Below are 21847 nucleotides of genomic sequence, written 5' to 3' on the forward strand. Positions count from 1 at the left end.
ATAATACCACAAGTATGTAGCATTATATAAACTTGCACACACCCAAAAGATTTCACTTTGTGTATTCTGCAGGGTTTTCACACTCTGCCCCCTTCCCTGAGCTATTTTTGTTTTGCTCTGCCTCTGAACCACACTAAGTGTCTCTGTCTTGTATCTCACCTACAGATTTCACTCACGGTGAAGAAGCAATTGGCTGTCTTCCACGACAGACAAACAGAGGTCTCCATCCACACAACAGTAAGGATTGGGAGAGAGGGAAATGATCACTTTGGGGAACATTGTTCTACACAAATGGAGAGTTTCTGCCATGGATACGAATTAGATACTATTCCAGAAGCGACAATGCTTAATCTTGGAATAGTGCACAGCATTAACTTTTTATCACTTCACTTAGTATCTTATATATTTCAATAAAATGCCCCTCAAGGCTGAAAGTGCTCGTGTATCTAATACAACATCAGGTTGGACTGCTTCCCTTGAAACAGTGATGGATTTTTCATGGGGTTGCCAATATGCAGTTCTGTAGGATCATTCAAAGGACAATCAGCCCTGTGGTTCTTTCTTTGTGCTACTACTAGGGCATGGATATCTCCTCAGTGCCTTGGTGACCAAGATGAAACCAGCAAGGTCTGTCTTAACCAGAGGACTGTACAGCTTCAACACTGCAGCCTCAAACTTGAACTTAAAGCTCAACATTCTCTGTTGCCTCACCAATCCCCCCATCCTACCCCCAGTCATGCAGTACTGTCTGCTGCTGCTACAGCACTGTTTTGTTTTTGCAGTTGATAGCATTGTGTGTGTGACAAATTACAAAGAACACCACACCTTTCTCAGACACGAGCAAGCCATGTTGTGATGGGGCAGCTGATCAGTGGTGTCAGCCTGAGTGATACGTTCATTCTGCATTATTGCAAAAGCCCTCACTCCAGCATCTCTGCGACCCTGCTAACACTTCCAGGCAGCAATGAAACGCAGCCTTTGGAAGATGCTCCAGCTTCCCAACCAGCCTTAAAACCCCCCAAAAGGACGGTATCGCCTAATGCAATAGCAAGTTCAAGGGAGCTTATATACATTAAAAAAAGGATGATTCTCCTTGTGTATCTGGGACAGACCAGAAAGCACCTAAACCAGCTGATGCCAGGTTGGAGCTGGTGGTTCTGCTCATTATCCATTGTATGTGTTGGGAGTGAGCCAGACCAACCATGCGTGTGTACACAGTCCAGGGTCAAGCAGCAGAGTGGCATTGTGGCAATATACTGGAGGAGAACTGTTATCCACAGGATTGCTCAGTAACAAGAGTTAACAGCTTCGCAGCTTCTGGGTAGCTTGAGGGTGGGGGAAATTAAACTGAGTGTCATTGCCCTGAGTCAAGTGAAAGAAAATCATAAACCATAAAGAAGTCATGCTCCATACACAGAAGCAAAGATCAGATGAATAATCTGTGAATGCTGGGGAACAAAAATGACACCGTGCCATCAGCACCTGAAACGGTCACAGATGGGCGAATGTTTCAGGTGGAGGTCCAAATCAGTTCAGGCAAAATCCATCTGAAATCTCAGTCTGTCTCTGATGCTGATGTGCGTCCTGTGGGTTTCCAGCATTATCCGCTTTCACTAAAGACCCTGGCCAACTAGAAGCACATAAATCAGGACCTGAATGCAATAATCAAAGCTATTTTTCTGGTAGTATGAAATAATTTAATTGTGAACTGTTTTGACACTTCATACAGCAGCTATTTCCTTAGGCTGGAGTGGCTAAAATGTCAGTTGTCTTCATTCTGCATCACTGCAGTGAATGGCAGTACTAGAATAGCACAAAGCTACAGCTGGTCCAATGCACAGCATGGTTTGGACACAGTAAAATAACCAAGGGCATTCTGCCACTCCATCAATGCTGCTCTTCAATCAGTTACTTGGCAATGTGCCTGAGTGGTGTGGTTGGTCTTGATTACTCAATTTCCCTTGCTCAAGGAGAGATTCCTATCGCCACTCAGAGCTGGACACTCTCGAATGGGCTGTGTGGGATCAGAAATTTGCTGTGTGCACTGTGCCTGTAATCCTGGGGTGGGGGACGATACAGGGAGAACAAGGCTGTCGCCCAGCGGGGCACCGAGTCCCATCACCCAGGAACATTGTAACTCCCATTCTTGACTGTGTAGAGTGTGACAGTCGGAATGACAATGACAGCCGGAACACAATTATTCCCCACAAGGTTCCAAGGCCATTTTTGGGTGGGGATGGGAGGAAGTCAAGTACAGGTCAACCTTTAACCAGAGAGAGCATGGGGAAAAATATTGCAGTAAGGTTCAAAAGATAATTGAATATATAATAATAAAGGAATAATTTGCAGGGCTATGGGGTAAGAGAAAGGGATTAGGATTAATGGGTAATTCTTTCAGAGAGATGACACAGGCACGATAGGCTGACTGGCCTTCTCTTGTGCTGTATGTCAACTACACCCCCTGCCAAAACATGGAGCAACTGGAGGACAAATTTGGCAGCACCTTTAACAGATACCTGGGATTGTAAGGCAATCAACTAGATCAGAGACTGTGGTACAATGTTCTCCCTAACTGAACACTTGCTCAGTCCTTGGTACCTAGATTCTGGCACAGTGAAGGCCTTGAGGATGGTGTTCAGGGGCTGGGGTGAGGTGGGAGTAGGCTTGGACAGGACTGGGAAGGACTTTTTTTTTAACAACTTGCTGAGAGAGCAATTTTGTAGTGTTGCCGAATGCACTGTTGAAGCTTTTCATCTTGGACTCATTAGGGCTGATGCAAGAATACCAAATTTCAAAAGGAGCAACAATTTATATTTATCCTGCATGAGAAAAGGGTGCTGATTGGTTGGAAGTCGATTCTGATTAGCCAAGCGTTGCCGTGGAGAATGCAACAGGGAACTATTATCAGAGACAACTTGCCAGCCAATCAGCACCCTTTTTTCATGCTGTATAAATTGTTGCTCCCTTTGAGATTTAGTGTTCGTGCATGTGTCCTGATGAGTGTCTCTTTTCACGGCAATACTCATGTTCTGTACTACCTAGTGATAATTCGTGATTGATGATATTAAGCAAGCAATCCCTAGAATCTGGGCAGAGTTTTACACTTAGCTCTGTGACTTTGGTGGTGAACAGCAAATCCTACCTCTCCCTGTTGGACATGGGCTTCATCTGGTGTGGTTGGCTCAGCTTGGCAGGGTTGTTGACATTTTCACTTGGTTCCTCTGTCACATGCCCTCTCTGTGAGGAAACACAACGGAAATGGTATTTCCAGTAGCACACATTAATTGACATCCCTTAAACCATAGGCACATTCCAACTGCACATGATGTGTATCTGAGATAAAGCAATTACATAGCTCTCCTGGGATTGCACTGAATAATGACACTACCCTGGGCAAGACAAGATGGTCCCAGATATGTCCTGGGGTTGCAACTTGTGCTCAGTTACCCTTCCTCAGCTCTGGCTGCTTATGGCCCTCACTGTCCCTTGGCTAAGGAATGGTGATTGGAAGTGACGCCAACCAGGATTCCTGCTCTTGATCACTATGCAGTGTCCCTTGCAGATAGGTGTGGGAGTGGGGACAGTGGGAGAGGAGAGAATCAGTCTCGGCTACAATGTGCCCTGGCATCAGTGCCGTGGCTTGGGGAGGAGTTAACCAAGAATGCGTTCTAGTAAGAGTCAGCCCCTTCAACAGAGGGAAAGAAAATAAGACAGACATGAACTCCCACTGAACAACAAATATATTAGGAGCCTGAGGCTTTAACAGTCCACCCAGGCTGGGTACAGGTACAGGGGGCTTTCCATTAGTACAACACTTCGAAAAGATTTCAGATTAGGTTAAAAATAAACTGGAAATATTTAACTCCAATCAGCTGCGAAAGGAATCCATTTGTTTAGCTGTTTAAGATGGATTTGTTTTCCAGTTTTGGTAGAAAGCAGATTCTTTAAGTGATGGCAACATAACATTTAGGTTTACCCCTTTGCTCAGACCATTGTTTACGGCCTTTGTTCCAATGTGACTACAAACAGAGCAGCCAGGATTCTCATCAGCTGCCAAGAAGAGCATTCAGTATGAAGAAACCGAATCTCCTATTGATTTCCCCTTCCCTCAATGATAATGCATTGCCACTGGATTACAGTACTTACCCTTTTCTTTAATCGGTGTTTTGATTTCCTCTTCTCCTTCAACCTGCCTGGTTTCTTCTGTCCGTTTGCCTGCTGGCCATTTTTGTTCAGCAATCCATTCATCCTCTGGCTGCGACCTCCGATGATGCCACGACATTTCTCAGCTCCACATTTACAAAGTTGCTGGAACATACAAAACATCCAGGCAATGTTTTAAAGCCAGTCATATTACCAATGCCCAGGTGAAGGTGCTCCCAGGTCAATTCACTCTTTAAACCGAGCTTGCCTGGTACATCTGCTGTTAGTGGTGTTCAGACAAATCAGCGCTGTTGGGAAATTCCATTGTGGGAACAGTGTGGATGGTTTGATTCAAAGCTGCCTCCAGCACCCCCTGGTTTCAGAATTCCAAAGCTCTTTCTGACAAAGTCCAGAGTACAACTGGACAAGCTGATCATCTTAACTAAACTGACATGTGCCATACCATCAATGCGGTTCTGTAAGGTGAACGTGATTTTTTTGTAGTCTACTTCAATCTGTCAACAAACCACATTCATTGCAAGTAGAGCTTCGCTGCATTACCTCACATATTCAGAATAAATTACTGATACAAAACAACCTCCTGGGTAAACACCCTATACTGTCCCCATCAAACACTCCCAGGACAGGTACAGCATGGGGTTAGATACAGAGTAAAGCTCCCTCTACACTGTCCCCATCAAACATTCCCAGGACAGGTACAGCACGGGGTTAGATACAGAGTAAATCTCCCTCTACACTGTCCCCATCAAATGCTCCCAAGACAGGTACAGCACGGGATTAGATACAGGGTAAAGCTCCCGCTACACTTTCTTGGCCATGACCTCAAGGGTTAGCTCCTCTAATGCACGATTTGGTATTTTCCCATTTCCCATATCAATCATTGAGGTTGTCAATTAATTTCCACATTAAGGTTGGTTCTGTGCTCCAGTCTGATGTTCACTTGGAATGAAACAGAGTGCCCTAAACTCATTGAACACACAAACTTTGCAGCCAGGACCGTGGAGACTTCCATTCCAAATTCTGGGACCCAGAGGTGAAATGAGAATATTTACAGCTGTCTAATTTACTCTGCCATTCATGATGTTCATGTTTAAATATAAGGAAACATGTGGGAACAGGTTTAACTGGTGCAGCCTAAACAGCAATTCTGCAACTTTTCCAGCTGTGCTAATTGCTTTGAGTTAGTGCCAGTAACAATGCAATATAAAGTGGGGAGTATCACTTAGGCAGTACAGTGTGCTCGTGTCTACAATTCCCCAACACAAGCTCCTATCGCCAGACTGCTTGGGGGAGGTATAGATGTAGGAGTAAAGTAGGCCTCCAAAAGGATAGTTGAGGAAGAACAGATTGCCGAACCTTCTATTCCTACAACCAAGCTCCTCCCTTTCAACTCTGTTGAGATGGTGACTCGGTAACACCATTAGCAAACGGCTTTGGATCAAGGAATGCTCCTTGGAGCCCTAAAATGGAGGGAGGGAGGAAAAATAAACACACATTCTTTTTAAACTTTCATCTGTTGGGAGTATTGCAATATCATGCTAGTTAGAAGGAGGAAAAAATGCAGTATTCTAGTACACAGCACGTTCAGAAAACCATTACTGTTACACTTGAACACCTTACTGGATATTCACGTTGTGGTTTTTGGTGAGGAATATGAGGAATGATTTCCTTCAACACCATTCAGACAGTATTTCAGAAATAGCATGTACTATAACCGAAAAAAGAATTAAAAAACCCTTCACAGATTTGTTGTAGAATAGTGGTCTCTGTACCAGGTAGGAAATCAGCTTTTTGATGAAGTATAGCATCGTACAGTCTGAATGGTTATAAATTCTGTTACCATCCAGGTTCTCCACATTACCTGCTTTTCCAGGTTGAATGCATGGAAGTTGTAGTCATACGTCAGTTCAGTCCCGGCATTTACATCTTTCAACGCAAATAGTCCAATCCTGTAAACACCATTGACTGACCTACAGCAAGCAGACAGGGAGAGAGGAGAAAATGAAATGTGCAGTTTGTTCATTATGGTTTGTGCAGTTTACCCCAGCCACTACACAATTACAAATGTATACTGCTTCACTAATCGGGTCTGAGTCCACAGACACAAAAATATGGTCCTGGTGTCCCAGGGTAGAAAGGTGCAAAACCACTAAAGACTCCTGCTCCTCCAACCATCTAGTGTCTCTGTGTGAATACTACCTGAGGACAGTGTTGGTCTCAGCTGTGATGCCCCCATAACTGAATTGTCTGCTGACATTAATTGTCCAAAGTCACACTTGGAGTGATGTTCTTTTTCCTTTCTGCATTGACAGCATGGCTGAGCTCCACTGTAAAATAACCGAAATAAAAACAAAATACTGCTTTTATTTCAGATTTCCAGCTTCAACAAAGTGCTGGAAAAACTCAAACGCTGGCAGCATTTGAACCTACATGCAAACGTATGAATTAGGAGCAGGAGTACGCCACTTCGAGCCTGCTCCATTCAATAAGATCATGGGTGATTTGATTGTAATCTCAACTCCACATTCCTGCCAACCCCCGATAACCTTTCACCCCCTGGCTTATCAAGAATCTATCTCTGCCTTAAAAATATTCAAAGACTCTGCTTCCACTGCCTTTTGACGGAGGGAGTTCCAAAGGCTCACTGCCCTCAAAGAAAAAATGGATGACCCCTTATTTTTAAACAGTGGGCCCTAGCTCTAGATTCTCCCACAAGAGGAAACATCCTCTCCACATCCCCCCTGTCAAGGCCCCTCAGGATCTTACATGTTTCAATCAAGTCGCTTCTTACTCTTCTAAACTCCAGCAGATACAAGCCTAATCTGTCCAGCCTTTCCTCATAAGAGGAAACCTGCCCATTCCAGGTATTAGTGTGATAAACATTCTCTGAACTGCTTCTAACACATTTACATCCTTCCTTAAATAAGGTGACCAATACTGTACATAGTACTCCAGATACGTTCTCACCATTGCTCCGGATAACTGAAGCATAACCTCCCTACTTTTTGTACTCCATTCGCCTCACAAAAACTGATAACATTCTATTAGCTTTCCTAACTACTTCCTGTGCCTGCATACAAGCCTTTTGTGATTCATGCACTAGGACACCCTCTGCAATCTCTCACCATTTAGATAATATGCTTCTTTATTTTTCCTGCCAAAATGGACAATTTCACACTTTCCCACATTATACTCCATTTGCTAGATCTTTGCCCACTCACTTAACCTATCTATATCCTTTTGTAGCCTCCGTGTGTCCTCTTCATATCTTACTAACCTACCCATCTTGTGTCATCAGCAAATTTAGCAACCATACCTTCGATCCCTTCATCCAAGTCACTTATATAAGTTGTAAAAAGTTGGAAGCCCCAGCACTGATCCCTGTGGCACACCACTTGTTACATCTTGCTAACCAGAAAATGACCCATTTATTCCTACTCTGTTTTCTGTTAGCGAGCCAATCTTCAATCCATGCCAATATATTACCCACTATGCCATGAGCTTTTTAGTTTCGCAATAGCCTTTGATGTGGCACCTTATCAAATGCCTTCTGGAAATCTAAGTACAGTACTTCTACTAGTTCCCCTTTATCCACAGCATATATTACTTCTTCAAAGAACTTCAGTAAATTAGTTTAACATGATTTCCCTCTCACAAAACCATGTGGACTCTGCCTGATTGCCTTGAATTTTTCCAAGTACCCTGCTATAACATTTTTATAATAGCTTCTAACATTTCCCCTATGACAGATGTTGTTACCTGCCCTGTAGTTTCCTTCTTTGCCTCCCTCCCTTTTTGAATAAAGAAGTTACATTTGCTATCTTGGCATCTCATGGAACCTTCCCCGAATCTAGGGAATTTACAAAGTTAAAACCAACGCATCAATTATCTCACTAGCCACTTCTTTTAAGTCCATCAGCACCCAGGAACCGGTCAGCCCACACCTCCAACAATTTGCTCAGTATCACTTCCCTGGTGATTGTAATTTCGCACCCGCCCCCCCAAAACGAGTTCCTCCCTCCCTTCCATTTCCTGATTTACAGCTATTTCTGGGATGTTACTTGTATCCTCTATAGTGAAGACCGATGCAAAATACTAGTTCAATTCAACTGCCCTCTCCTTATTTTCCATTATTAATTCCCCAGACTCACTTTCTATAGGGCCAACGCTCACTTTGTTAACTCTTTTCTTTTTCAAACAGCTATAGAAACTCTTACTGTCTGTGTTTATTTTTCTAGCTAGTTTTCTTTTGTGTTCTAACTTTTCCTTCCTTATCAATCTTATGGTCATTTTTTAAACTATTTGTCCAATCTTCTGACCTGCCACCCATCTTTGCACAATTATATGCTTTTTCTTTAAGTTTGATACTTTCTCTAATTTTGTCAAGAAACCATCATTTTTTCTCAATATTATTGTGGAATATTTTAAAGCAAGCTTGTGTGTGTGTGTGTGGCTGCACGGTTGTGTGTTGGTGGCTGATTTAATTAAACTAGGGACGATTAGGCAGCAAGGTTTAAATTATCGAAGAAGTGAGGTGTAAAACAGGCGTTTAAAACGGAGATGAGTAAAGCTTGGGTGGAGTCTCAGCAGATACAGTGTGAATGGAATTTGCATTTTGAGGTAAGTGGAGAAGTGTTTGATTTTCAAACGGACATGGGGAATGTTTACAACTGGCAAGACAAATAAGGTAAGGTTATTACGTTGGTTTCTTTCCCCCAAAAGTGCTGGCCATAATGATAACATGAAAGATTTTTATTTTCTGGGAAATGTAACTACTAAAGGCGAGTGGAAATAATGGGATTAACAAATCAAAAGGGATAAAATATATTTAAAGGGGGATGGAAGACTGTGTGAGGTATGGCCCATTGAGATCTTGAAAGATGACTGTGCGAAACAGACTTGGGGGAAAGCTTCTAACCACCCTGCAGAAGTTTGCTGTTCCAGTAACCAAAGTTGTGTTAACAGCCTTTGGAAGTTCACTGTCCAGTGGGGGCTTGTGGTAAAATTGCTGGATGACTTTATAAATTTGGAATCTATTTCGACTGTTGCCTTAAAGCGGGTGTGTAGTTGGGAGTCTGGTTAAGTAAAAATTTTGGGAACTGTGTAACTGTTATCTTGTGTGTGTGGTTAAGTTTTTTCTTCTTTTGTTAATAAATGTTTTAATTTAATCTTTAAAATCTCTAAAGGCGGTAGTGGACTCATTAGCAGTGCACAAACCTTCTTGTAATAAATACAAATTGCAAAATCGTTGTGATAGCTTGGCCAAGTTTACCTTGTGGATTTGGTCAGCCTGGCAAATGCCACCTGCCATCTCATATCTTTTTTGTTAACCACAGTTGATAGGTTCTCTCCTTGGAATTTTTCTCTCTTGCTGGAATGTATCTATTCTGTGTATTCTGTAACATCCCTTTAAATGCCCATCACTGCATCTCTATTGACCTATCCCTTAACCTAATTTGATAGTTCACTTTAGCTAGCTGTGCTTTCATGTCCTCATAATTGTCCTTATTTAAGTTTAAAATACTAGGCTTGGACCTACTCTTCTTTCCCTCAAACTGAATGTAAAATTCAATATGATGATCGCACCGTGGAGAGACAAACGGAGTTAACATTTTGAGACCAACAGGACTCTTGGAAGCATGGGGTGGGCGGGGCAGCGCAGGGCTGTTACACCAGGCTCCAAACTACTCTCTCAGATCAATGTTAAAGATTGCCTGGTGTTATTTGAAAAGAGCAAACATTCCACACTCCACCAAACCAGCATAAAAGATGAGAATAGTTGCCACGTTTGCCTATACAGTTACTAGGCCTCAATGTAATTAATTGTATGCAAAGGAATGGGACCATTTCTGACGAATAAAAGTAGGTTGATTCCTTCTGTTGAGCTCTTGCTGCTTCTCCACCAGTGCACTCCAGGCTTCCAGGGAACATCAACAATGCAAATACATGTTTAACCAATGAGCTTGGTTGGATTTTAGGTTTGTGGTATTGAAAGCGAGATGCTTCAGGTAACCGGGTTATCAGACTAATTAACATGCTTGTTGATAAGATCGCCCAAAGTGGTTTTAACCAGAAACGCTGCATGTAAACACTGTGCACAACACATTCACTGTATATGTGCTTGGCCCTCTTACCATTTTTGCATTTCACAGTTAGGATTGCAGCTGTGGTTTATAAAGCGAGCCTCATTCCCCATGCGGTAACTGTCGATCACCATCCCACTGTCCAGGTTCAAGCAGTAATGGTCATTGTGATTCTGGTACTGTTCTATCATTCGGTTCCTTGAGGGGAAGAGAGCAAATATTTTATAGTGCCTGCTCGGCTCTGTGAAGAACACTCTCGTCTGAGCCACAAAGTTGAAAATTCAAGATCCATTTCAACTCAGTCAGCCTGTTCAGGTGGATATTAAACATCCTGTAACACTTTGAGAAAGGATCAAAAGGACCCCGAGTGTCCAGACCACCACCACTAACCCTGAACCACACCAACCAAAACGTTAACAGCTGTTGTTTAAGCAATTATTTGTGGGATCGCACTGTGCATGCACTGGCTGCAGTGTTTGCCTTCATAACAGTGCCTGCGTTTGGAAAAGCACATTGCTGGTTGAGAAGCAATCTGTGACCTACTGGGGATATGAAAGGTGCTACTGAAATACAAGTTCTTTCTTTTCATCTTCAACAGTTCAAAGGAGGCGTGTGATAAAGTGGAGAAGTTGGTAATGGATGCACAAATTACATCAAGCAAAACTCTTCAGTTTTTTCCCATCTCCCAAATAAGCACTCATTTGGTAGGTTGTATCGAGTGATTATAAGGGCTCCCGAGGGGACAGTATGGAATGTGGCAGGAAAATAAATATATTTCCTGACTTGGAAATATATCGCTGTTCCTTTATTGTCGCTGGGTCAAAATCCTGGAACTCCCTCGCTACCAGCGATGTGGGTGTACCTACACCACAGGGACTGTAGCGGTTCAAGAAGGCAGCTCACCACCACCTTCACAAGGGCAATTAGGGTTGGGCAATAAATGCTGGCCTAGCCAGCGATGCCCACATCTCATAAACAAATGAAAAAAAAAGATCTATGGCTCACTGCAGTGACAAGGTACAAGCCAGCACAGTAACATACAGCTGTATTTCACAGGGCTTATGTAAACTGGAATCTTCTTCTTTAATAGGCATAAGGTAATATGTGCAGACGTGAGGTTGGAAACAAGCAGGAGTCTGAATCATTTAGAGGCAACATCAATGGGCCAAATATTCCTTCTGCATTTCTCACTTGCCCTTGCCAAATGGATGATAAATGAGATTGTCTGGTGCTTGCATTGATCTGCACCCCATACCTCTACAGTGAATATTAATTATTCAGCTCTGCAGCCAATCTAAGCACTGTGACATACTCCTAGGCTGCCCCATTATAAACACAGAAGCAATGCTGCCAAAAAACCCCAACCTCTGGCATTACATCACACTCATGTTTACTGCTCAGCACTTACTCTGGGTAAGTTATGAACAGAAATTGTGGGAAGTGGATTTTGTTGGGGAACTGAGCTCAGTTTCTGTGCAAACGGACTATGGAAGGTCTACGTACCTGAACTCTTGCTCGCTGACAACCTCCCCCAAATACTCGATGATGAACTGTCCAGCTTTCAGAGTTTCCTTAGTGCGAATTCCCCAGCCTTTGCCCTCTGCTCGAAACCGCTCCAAGCACTGCACCCATTCGTGCCTCTGGATCCGCTGGTTGCAGCAATGCTCGTCACAGGGGCATGTGCTCGGGGCGCACTCTGCGAAGATCATCCTGCAGCAAAAACGGGGCATCAGCTGCACTTAGCAGATGAACGTTTCAAGGGAACTCGAGAAATAATTTAGTCCTCTGAGTCTGGTACAACTTGAAGCAACAGGAAAACAGCTGATAAAGGCAACGCTTTATTGTCAGGGAAAGGTAGGTATGTGCAGTGTACATATCTACAGACTTGGTCAGGGACTGAACACAGAAAAGATAGGTTGTCATTGCACAACGAGACCCTTCCCACAACTGCTCACAGATGCTGACTGAGCTGGTTTTCCGTAAGGGAATATTCTCACTAAGTGCCACAAACCGCAATAAGTGTTACTGTAAGGAAAGTTACTGTAATGCAAGTTGGACACATAACTTCTATTGAAAGACACTACAGGTTGTTAGATGATGTCATAAATATAGCAGCTAACAACACTGAGGCTAAGGCAATGCTCAGGCACCTACGGGTAATTTCGAGGTCTCTCACCCAGTGGAAATGTAGCGATAACACATGAAAATGGTGGGAACAACTTACTGCCCATTGACAATGTAGAGGGAGCTTTACTCTGTATCTAACCCCGTGCTGTACCTGCCCTGGGAGTGTTTGATGGGGACAGTGTAGAGGGAGCTTTACTCTGTATCTAACCCCGTGCAGTACCTGCCCTGGGAGTGTTTGATGGGGACAGTGTAGAGGGAGCTTTACTCTGTATCTAACCACGTGCTGTACCTGTCCTGGGAGTGTTTGATGGGGACAGTGTAGAGGGAGCTTTACTCTGTATCTAACCCCGTGCTGAACCTGTCCTGGGAGTGTTTGATGGGGACAGTGTAGAGGGAGCTTTACTCTGTATCTAACCCCGTGCTGTACCTGCCCTGGGAGTGTTTGATGGGGACAGTGTAGAGGGAGCTTTACTCTGTATCTAACCCCGTGCAGTACCTGCCCTGGGAGTGTTTGATGGGGACAGTGTAGAGGGAGCTTTACTCTGTATCTAACCACGTGCTGTACCTGCCCTGGGAGTGTTTGATGGGGACAGTGTAGAGGGAGCTTTACTCTGTATCTTACCCCGTGCTGAACCTGTCCTGGGAGTGTTTGGTGTTAACAATGGGTTCTTGAAATGAAGAGCATTCTGTTTCACAAGGATGACATCCCTGACCTTGATGAATAAAGAAAACCCATGGCAGTTGCTTAGCTGTTCAACAAGTTGGAATTGATGGGAGACATAGAACCCATCACCAGCTCTGATGAATCGAGATTGGAAGACTAGCTGTGCATCTGTTTCAGTTTTCGGACCACAGAACATGCGGCACACTGGGCTTCCTGTTTTATTACAACTCAAATGTTCCGATTATAATTAATAATAAAAAACAACATCAGTGCACAGCTTTTGGGCAAACTGCCAAGAGCTACTAATGAGTTTGCATCAAATAGCTTAAAATGCGCATCAACACACCACAGCAAGGAGCCAAGTAGTAAAGTGAGCTTGGCCAGCTGCCACAGTCCTAGTTACCAGGGCATGCTTTCCTCTCCTGTCAGATAAGGATGCTGCAGCTCATGTCCAGCTGGTCGAAGCACATGGCAACGCTTCAGGGGTCTCAGGGCAATGGAAAAAGATTCACGGGAGCGAGAATCGCTCTCTTGCCCAAATCCTGCACATCAGATGGCTATTTAACTGTAGAAGGCTTCACAGTAGCACCCAATTCTCCTCGCACCTGAAATAGGCGTCACTAGAGGGTGATGTGGAACAGGAATCCTGGCCATAATCCTCCATAATGTTTTCCATAATCCAGCGGTGCTGAGATCAACTGTAGTCCCCTTTTCCACTCTGGTTGAGATCAGCTGACTCTGTAGCAGACTGGTGATCTAACCTGGGTCACTCATGGCCAATGTGAAGCTTTGGGAACTGATGGCAAGCTGTGATTTCCTCGAAAATACCACCCATCAGGAGAATGAACTCTGCTGTATTGTTTTCACCTCCTTTGCCCAGAGCCTCAGACACTAATTTCAGCACCCTTGCCCATCTGCCTGAGATTGATCAAATGAACAGGGAGATGAACCCTAGCTCCTCCTGGTCTTTAGGGTCCAGCGACTTGCTGCTTCATCTTGTTCAACAAGCGTGGAGCCCGCATCTAGTGCTGAGTACATCAACTGGGCTTGGGTTCTGATCAAATGCGAGCAGATATGCAAATCTAGTCAATTCAATCATGTTTGCTTTAACCCTCCTATCACCAAGCTCAAAAGCTGCCACTGATTGGGCAGAGATACTGCCAGTGTGCCTAGCCTGGGTCATAAAACATGGATGAAATAACAGTATTCTCAACATGTCTCAAGGTCAGCAGCAAGGCAGAGCCATTATTTGGAGGCTATTACACATACTTGCCTACCTGTTCAAACAGTCTTCCAAACAGCTCTTCTCAACAGGATCCACCGGCCTTTTACAGTTGCAAGTCGTGGGCTCACATCCGGAAAGAGGTTTAACATCGACAAACACATCTATAAAGAGGACAACGAGCCTTATGGTTACACAAAAGGCCTCACACTCTGAAGAGTTTTCCAAACATATTTAAATACGCTGCCCAGAAGGAAGCAACATGCTTACAAACTATTCCCTAACCTTAAAGGGAAAGATGATTTAGGGGATTATGTTCTGTTCAGAATTGCCCTCTATGTTAAGAAGATTCCTAGTACCATGCCAGGCTGAAGCTCCGTGTACAGGCAATTTCTCTGGGGTGGGGCTGAAACTTCGGGCCAGCTTGAGAAGTGTTCTGGAGTTGGCCAGGTCCAGGAAACAGTGCTGCCAGCTGAGGCTGGGACCAGCTGGTACAGTGACTCACAGTCTAACGTAGCCTACTCCCAAACAACCATCAGTCCTGCCCCTCTCTATACAAGGTGAACAAGCTAGCTTACAAATGAAAACGTGGCATCTCTCAGAGGCTCCACTAACTCCTTTTGTTTCACATCTAGTTGCAGACGGCCGACACTCTGACATGTGGGTTATTCTTCATCTGGATGTGCATTTATCATAATCTTTGAAAATCTCCCCATTTTGTAATTCAGCTCTGCCAATGCAATCAGCAGCTCGACCCCACACAAACTCCGTTTTGTTCACCTTCCAGCCACCTTCCTGCTGTCAACAGGCAAACGTTAAATCTCGCTGACAGCAAAGTGACAGCTGAGATTCCACCAGCCAGAAAGTTGCCCACACACATTCTCACGCAAACAGGTGCAGCCTCCTTGCTGGGCTGATGCCGACCTTCAATATCTTTGCTGCCACTTGCTAGGTTCCACAGGTGCTGACAGCCTATTGCTAACTTGCCTTGGTGACTCGTCTAAATGTGGGGGCAGAGTGCATGCATGTAGTGGGCACAGGTGGAGGAGACAACACAGTCCAGCCTGATGCTGTTCTCACCCAAAGCCCACTTGTGGAACATGTAGCAGGGTACAGAATCTGCAACAGTGATCAACACCAGCAAACCCAAAATAGTTTTCCTCTCCTTAACCTAGGACCAATGGGAGTGCCCAGCGCAGCACCAACCAAGGGCACAATCTAGAACATTCTGGCTGGTCGGGGCCATTTACACACTGGGTTCACCTACTAAGCCATGGCGGGCAGCTGAATGAAATGACATGAGGCTGAACAGAAACAGATCTAAGTGTTAAGGACGTGTGGGGCATACTCCAGACCCCCTGAACAGAATCACTGTGGTGCCACAACCAAAACCCACTAGGCGGTTAATCAGGAAGCAAGTACTGGAACATTCCTGCCCCACCCTGGGATAGGATCCTGGGTTTGGACACTCAGTAAAACTCATTCACCCTGCACACTGTACTCAGTAACACTATGTACTGAAAGGTGGGATTAGAATGGGCAGCTAGTTTTTATACTTTTTTTGGCTGGGGCAGACACGACAGGCTGAATGGCCTCTTTCTGTGCTGTCGCTTTTCTATGGTTCTATGTACCAACCTGTAACCAAAGCGTAAGTGCAACAAGTAAAATTAATTTAATGTAAAACAGATCAAGTTACAAACTGAAAGAATAATAAAATGAAATCGATAAGGAGGGGGTAGGGAAATTGAAAGTGCCTTACTTGATCGAATCTTTTTATAAAGTGGGACATCAGGCTTTTTGTACAGCTTAAAAACAGAGAGGAGAAATGCAAGTTAGCAACAGCCTAATAAAGTACTGTAGTGCACACATACCCATTACACTCCTGTAACACACAAATGCTTAGATCAGGTCAGCAGGAACTTTATGTCACAATGCAATATAATCTTCAGGTGCAGTTACACACTGCCTTCAGAGTACAGTAGAGTAGGATTGTAAATATGGAGTTGAACTGCCCTCTCTCCGCTGGGAGTTTCAATCCTGAATCCTTGATCCTTTTTGTGCCGAAAACAGCCTTCAACAATCTGGGGCCGCAAGCTCTCATTTACCATGGTGCAGAACCTCACGCCCCAGGTGGAAATGTAAACTGGCTTTGTGACGAGGCCCTGAGAATGGGGCTGGAGGAGACAGCCTCACTCAAGGGCAACTTACTGTCCATGGGGCAAAGGCAGCTTCTATGTTTTGTCACAAGACTTCTGCCACTTTCATCACATCAGACAAAGCGGAACGGCTGCCATGCAGGGAAGGTTAGTAAAAGACTTCCAAGGATTTGTCCACTTCACACCACTACACATTAGGTCACCTTAATTCGCTATGGCTTCACATAGTTATGTACAGCGATGGAGTTCCTCTGTACTGTTCATGATGAGTTGCTTGTATGGTGTTTTGAAACAATTAAGAGCATTACACCTGGAAATAAACAATGCATTCTGCTACTGAAGTGTAGTTAAGTGTCCAGTGCATGGTGGAATTAGTTACAGGTCAGGCTGTGGTTCTTAACCAAAGTCTCAAGCTTAGGAGCAAAGAAAGGCTCAAGATGTCAACCAGATTTGAAATGTCTAGTCAGGAACCGTTTGAATAGCGGAAACTGGCAGTCAGCAGTTACAGTTTGCAGCTTGAAAGTGCAGAAATTCTGCAGACTGAAGCAATATGTCATGTAACATGTGGAGCAGGATATATACTACTTTTAATTTAGAAATAAAGCTACTTAGAGTTAGGAGGGGTGGGAGAAGTAGTTACGAATATGACTAAAACCCACAGACCTTGGCTGATTTGTACAATCCTGGAATACTGAGGCCAATTATTGTTTTCCTACTGATGCACCAACCAAGATCAAGCTCATTCAGCGCAGGCTGGGGGTGCAACTTGGGGCTTTCTTTCTCTGTATGGCTCAGTTACATGCCATGTGGTAAATTCACCCAATTAAACACAAAGGGCTGAAACAATAAGAGCAAAATATTTTTTGAAGTGGGGCAAGCAATAAGCAGCATATGGAGCAGCGCTAATCTTTAAGTGACAAGTGAAGGGGTAACGTCCAAGCAGGGTGCATTGCTTTACTTCCAAAGGACTGGGGCAAAATATTATTAGGCACATCAATGCTGATGCTGGGAGAGCCCTGCAACTTTTCAGCTCGTGCTCCACCTTTGCTGTAACTAGTGTGCCCTAGGCCCAATTGGGCGAGTTGGAAAGCAGGGAAGGGGAGGGGGTGGGGGGGGGGACCCTGATTTTCTGCTTCTGGCAACTCCCAAGGGTGCAGAGCTCACCTACTCTGTGCTGTAGGGGTGGTGGTGGGGGACGGGGGCAAGATGATATAAGAAAACAATCTGACAGGGAGTCACTCTCCACGCCAGCAGCATATTGCTCCAGTGTTACAATTACCAGACAGCCATGTGTCCAGATATAACTACAACACCCATTAGCCTAGTACATCCACTCCTCCCAGTCACAAGAACAAGTTTTTCTTTGTTCAAACTTTGGAGAAACAGTTACTTTTTTTTTGCAAGTGAAAAATACATTCCACTCTGCAGACTGTGCCAAGAAAAACACAACAGGAAAAAAATTCTCAGCCGGGTTGGCTGTACATTTTAAATCTCCGAGGAATAGCCCAAAAGGAGAGATTGCTGCAAAACACTGGGCACAGCACCAAAATCAAATTTAATAAGCAGCTTTCACAGAATTTAAGAACGGCACTACTGTCCTTACATGGGCATCTGAAGTATATTTTGTGGGGATATTTCAAAACCATAATGAGACTGTTAACCCCTTGACTGGCACAATGCATTTACTGGGGAAATGTTACTGTCGCACTGAAAGCACATCGATGTGCAGCTGTGCTTAAAAGGAATCCTTCTGTTCATCACTTTCACTGGCTTGAAGATAAACAGACAATCATTGAGGTGTGAGCTGCTTGACAACTCCATTAAATACTGGGTTCAACTCGAGCCAATTATGGCACTATCTAGCAATTCAAAAGTGTAAAGAGTAAAAGTGTGCATGCGTGGGAGAGGCAGGCAGAGGGCGCGCGAGAGGCAGGCAGAGGGCGCGCGAGAGGCAGGCAGAGGGCGCGCGAGAGGCAGGCAGAGGGCGCGCGAGAGGCAGGCAGAGGGCGCGCGAGAGGCAGGCAGAGGGCGCGCGAGAGGCAGGCAGAGGGCGCGCGAGAGGCAGGCAGAGGGCGCGCGAGAGGCAGGCAGAGGGCGCGCGAGAGGCAGGCAGAGGGCGCGCGAGAGGCAGGCAGAGGGCGCGCGAGAGGCAGGCAGAGGGCGCGCGAGAGGCAGGCAGAGGGCGCGCGAGAGGCAGGCAGAGGGCGCGCGAGAGGCAGGCAGAGGGCGCGCGAGAGGCAGGCAGAGGGCGCGCGAGAGGCAGGCAGAGGGCGCGCGAGAGGCAGGCAGAGGGCGCGCGAGAGGCAGGCAGAGGGCGCGCGAGAGGCAGGCAGAGGGCGCGCGAGGCGCAGGCAGAGGGCGCGCGAGAGGCAGGCAGAGGGCGCGCGAGAGGCAGGCAGAGGGCGCGCGAGAGGCAGGCAGAGGGCGCGCGAGAGGCAGGCAGAGGGCGCGCGAGAGGCAGGCAGAGGGCGCGCGAGAGGCAGGCAGAGGGCGCGCGAGAGGCAGGCAGAGGGCGCGCGAGAGGCAGGCAGAGGGCGCGCGAGAGGCAGGCAGAGGGCGCGCGAGAGGCAGGCAGAGGGCGCGCGAGAGGCAGGCAGAGGGCGCGCGAGAGGCAGGCAGAGGGCGCGCGAGAGGCAGGCAGAGGGCGCGCGAGAGGCAGGCAGAGGGCGCGCGAGAGGCAGGCAGAGGGCGCGCGAGAGGCAGGCAGAGGGCGCGCGAGAGGCAGGCAGAGGGCGCGCGAGAGGCAGGCAGAGGGCGCGCGAGAGGCAGGCAGAGGGCGCGCGAGAGGCAGGCAGAGGGCGCGCGAGAGGCAGGCAGAGGGCGCGCGAGAGGCAGGCAGAGGGCGCGCGAGAGGCAGACACACAAGAGGGCGCGCGAGAGGCAGGCAGAGGGCGCGCGAGAGGCAGACACACAAGAGGGCGCGCGAGAGGCAGACACACAAGAGGGCGCGCGAGAGGCAGACACACAAGAGGGCGCGCGAGAGGCAGACACACAAGAGGGCGAGCGAGAGGCAGACACACAAGAGAGCGAGCGAGAGGCAGACACACAAGAGAGCGAGCGAGAGGCAGACACACAAGAGAGCGAGCGAGAGGCAGACACACAAGAGAGCGAGCGAGAGGCAGACACACAAGAGAGCGAGCGAGAGGCAGACACACAAGAGAGCGAGCGAGAGGCAGACACACAAGAGAGCGAGCGAGAGGCAGACACACAAGAGAGCGAGCGAGAGGCAGACACACAAGAGAGCGAGCGAGAGGCAGACACACAAGAGAGCGAGCGAGAGGCAGACACACAAGAGAGCGAGCGAGAGGCAGACACACACAAGAGAGCGAGCGAGGGGCAGACACACACAAGAGAGCGAGCGAGGGGCAGACACACACAAGAGAGCGAGCGAGAGGCAGACACACACAAGAGAGCGAGCGAGAGGCAGACACACACAAGAGAGCGAGCGAGAGGCAGACACACAAGAGAGCGAGCGAGAGGCAGACACACACAAGAGAGCGAGCGAGGGGCAGACACACACAAGAGAGCGAGCGAGGGGCAGACACACACAAGAGAGCGAGCGAGGGGCAGACACACACAAGAGAGCGAGCGAGAGGCAGACACACACAAGAGAGCGAGCGAGAGGCAGACACACACAAGAGAGCGAGCGAGAGGCAGACACACACAAGAGAGCGAGCGAGAGGCAGACACACACAAAAGAGCGAGCGAGAGGCAGACACACACAAGAGAGCGAGCGAGAGGCAGACACACACAAGAGAGCGAGCGAGAGGCAGACACACACAAGAGAGCGAGCGAGAGGCAGACACACACAAGAGAGCGAGCGAGAGGCAGACACACACAAGAGAGCGAGCGAGAGGCAGAAACACAAGAGAGCGAGCGAGAGGCAGACACACAAGAGAGCGAGCGAGAGGCAGACACACAAGAGAGCGAGCGAGAGGCAGACACACAAGAGAGCGAGCGAGAGGCAGACACACAAGAGAGCGAGCGAGAGGCAGACACACAAGAGAGCGAGCGAGAGGCAGACACACAAGAGAGCGAGCGAGAGGCAGACACACAAGAGAGCGAGCGAGAGGCAGACACACAAGAGAGCGAGCGAGAGGCAGACACACAAGAGAGCGAGCGAGAGGCAGACACACAAGAGAGCGAGCGAGAGGCAGACACACAAGAGAGCGAGCGAGAGGCAGACACACAAGAGAGCGAGCGAGAGGCAGACACACAAGAGAGCGAGCGAGAGGCAGACACACACAAGAGAGCGAGCGAGGGGCAGACACACACAAGAGAGCGAGCGAGGGGCAGACACACACAAGAGAGCGAGCGAGAGGCAGACACACACAAGAGAGCGAGCGAGAGGCAGACACACACAAGAGAGCGAGCGAGAGGCAGACACACACAAGAGAGCGAGCGAGAGGCAGACACACACAAGAGAGCGAGCGAGAGGCAGACACACACAAGAGAGCGAGCGAGAGGCAGACACACACAAGAGAGCGAGCGAGAGGCAGACACACACAAGAGAGCGAGCGAGAGGCAGACACACACAAGAGAGCGAGCGAGAAGCAGACACACACAAGAGAGCGAGCGAGAGGCAGACACACACAAGAGAGCGCGTGAGAGGCAGACACACACAAGAGAGCGCGCGAGAGGCAGACAGAGGGCGAGCGAGAGGCAGACACACACAAGAGAGCGAGCGAGAGGCAGACACACACAAGAGAGCAAGCGAGAGACACACAAGAGAGCGAGCGAGAGAGAGACACACAAGAGAATGAGACACACAGAGGGGGCGAGAGAGAGACAGAGAGGGAAAGAGAGAGAGACAGAGGGGGAAAGAGAGAGAGACAGAGGAGGAAAGAGAGAGAGACAGAGGGGGAAAGAGAGAGAGACAGAGGGAAAGAGAGAGAGACAGAGAGGGAAAGAGAGAGACAGAGAGGGAAAGAGAGAGACAGAGAGGGAAAGAGGGAGACACAGAGGGAAAGAGAGAGACACAGAGAGGGAAAGAGAGAGACACAGAGAGAAAGAGAGAGACACAGAGAGAAAGAGAGACACAGAGAGGGAAAGAGAGACAGAGAGCGAAAGAGACACACACACACACAGAGCGAAAGAGAGGGGCAGACAGAAACGTCAGTTGATGCCAGCACCTTCCAGATAGGAAGGGAGGTGGGAGTGGTGTAGCGGGAAAAGGTGCATGATCATTGGGAAGTTGTACCACTGAGAAACAAGTTAAATGTATTTACAACCAAAAGCTGATCAATCAATTGAAATGGGACTTTGACCTTCCTGTCCCTACACGTTTATTATGCATTTTAATTGAAAAGGCTCCCATTTCTACACAGAAAAATGTCCAGTTAACTCGGAGGAAGACAGCGGCAATTCTGCACCAAAACTGAAATTCTACACATGCAGCTGCCTTAAAAACACAGCTGCTGTAAACATCTCA

The 21847-nt window shown here is 47.0% G+C and overlaps 1 protein-coding gene across 1 annotated transcript in view; it reads right to left on the reverse strand.

The window, feature by feature from the left end:
* ash1l (ash1 (absent, small, or homeotic)-like (Drosophila)) overlaps positions 1-21847 on the reverse strand; it is a 215825-nt gene that overhangs the window by 37452 nt on the left and 156526 nt on the right. The window contains exons 9-15 of the mRNA XM_078534088.1: positions 16020-16065; positions 14316-14424; positions 11751-11957; positions 10299-10445; positions 6026-6134; positions 4147-4308; positions 3143-3237 (exon numbers count right to left, since the gene is read on the reverse strand). Coding sequence (XP_078390214.1) covers positions 3143-3237; positions 4147-4308; positions 6026-6134; positions 10299-10445; positions 11751-11957; positions 14316-14424; positions 16020-16065 — 875 coding nt within the window. The remainder of the gene's footprint in view (positions 1-3142; positions 3238-4146; positions 4309-6025; positions 6135-10298; positions 10446-11750; positions 11958-14315; positions 14425-16019; positions 16066-21847) is intronic.

Source organism: Cetorhinus maximus, chromosome 36 (assembly GCF_964194155.1).
Source record: "Cetorhinus maximus chromosome 36, sCetMax3.hap1.1, whole genome shotgun sequence".
In the NCBI taxonomy this organism is placed as follows: Eukaryota; Metazoa; Chordata; class Chondrichthyes; order Lamniformes; family Cetorhinidae; genus Cetorhinus; species Cetorhinus maximus.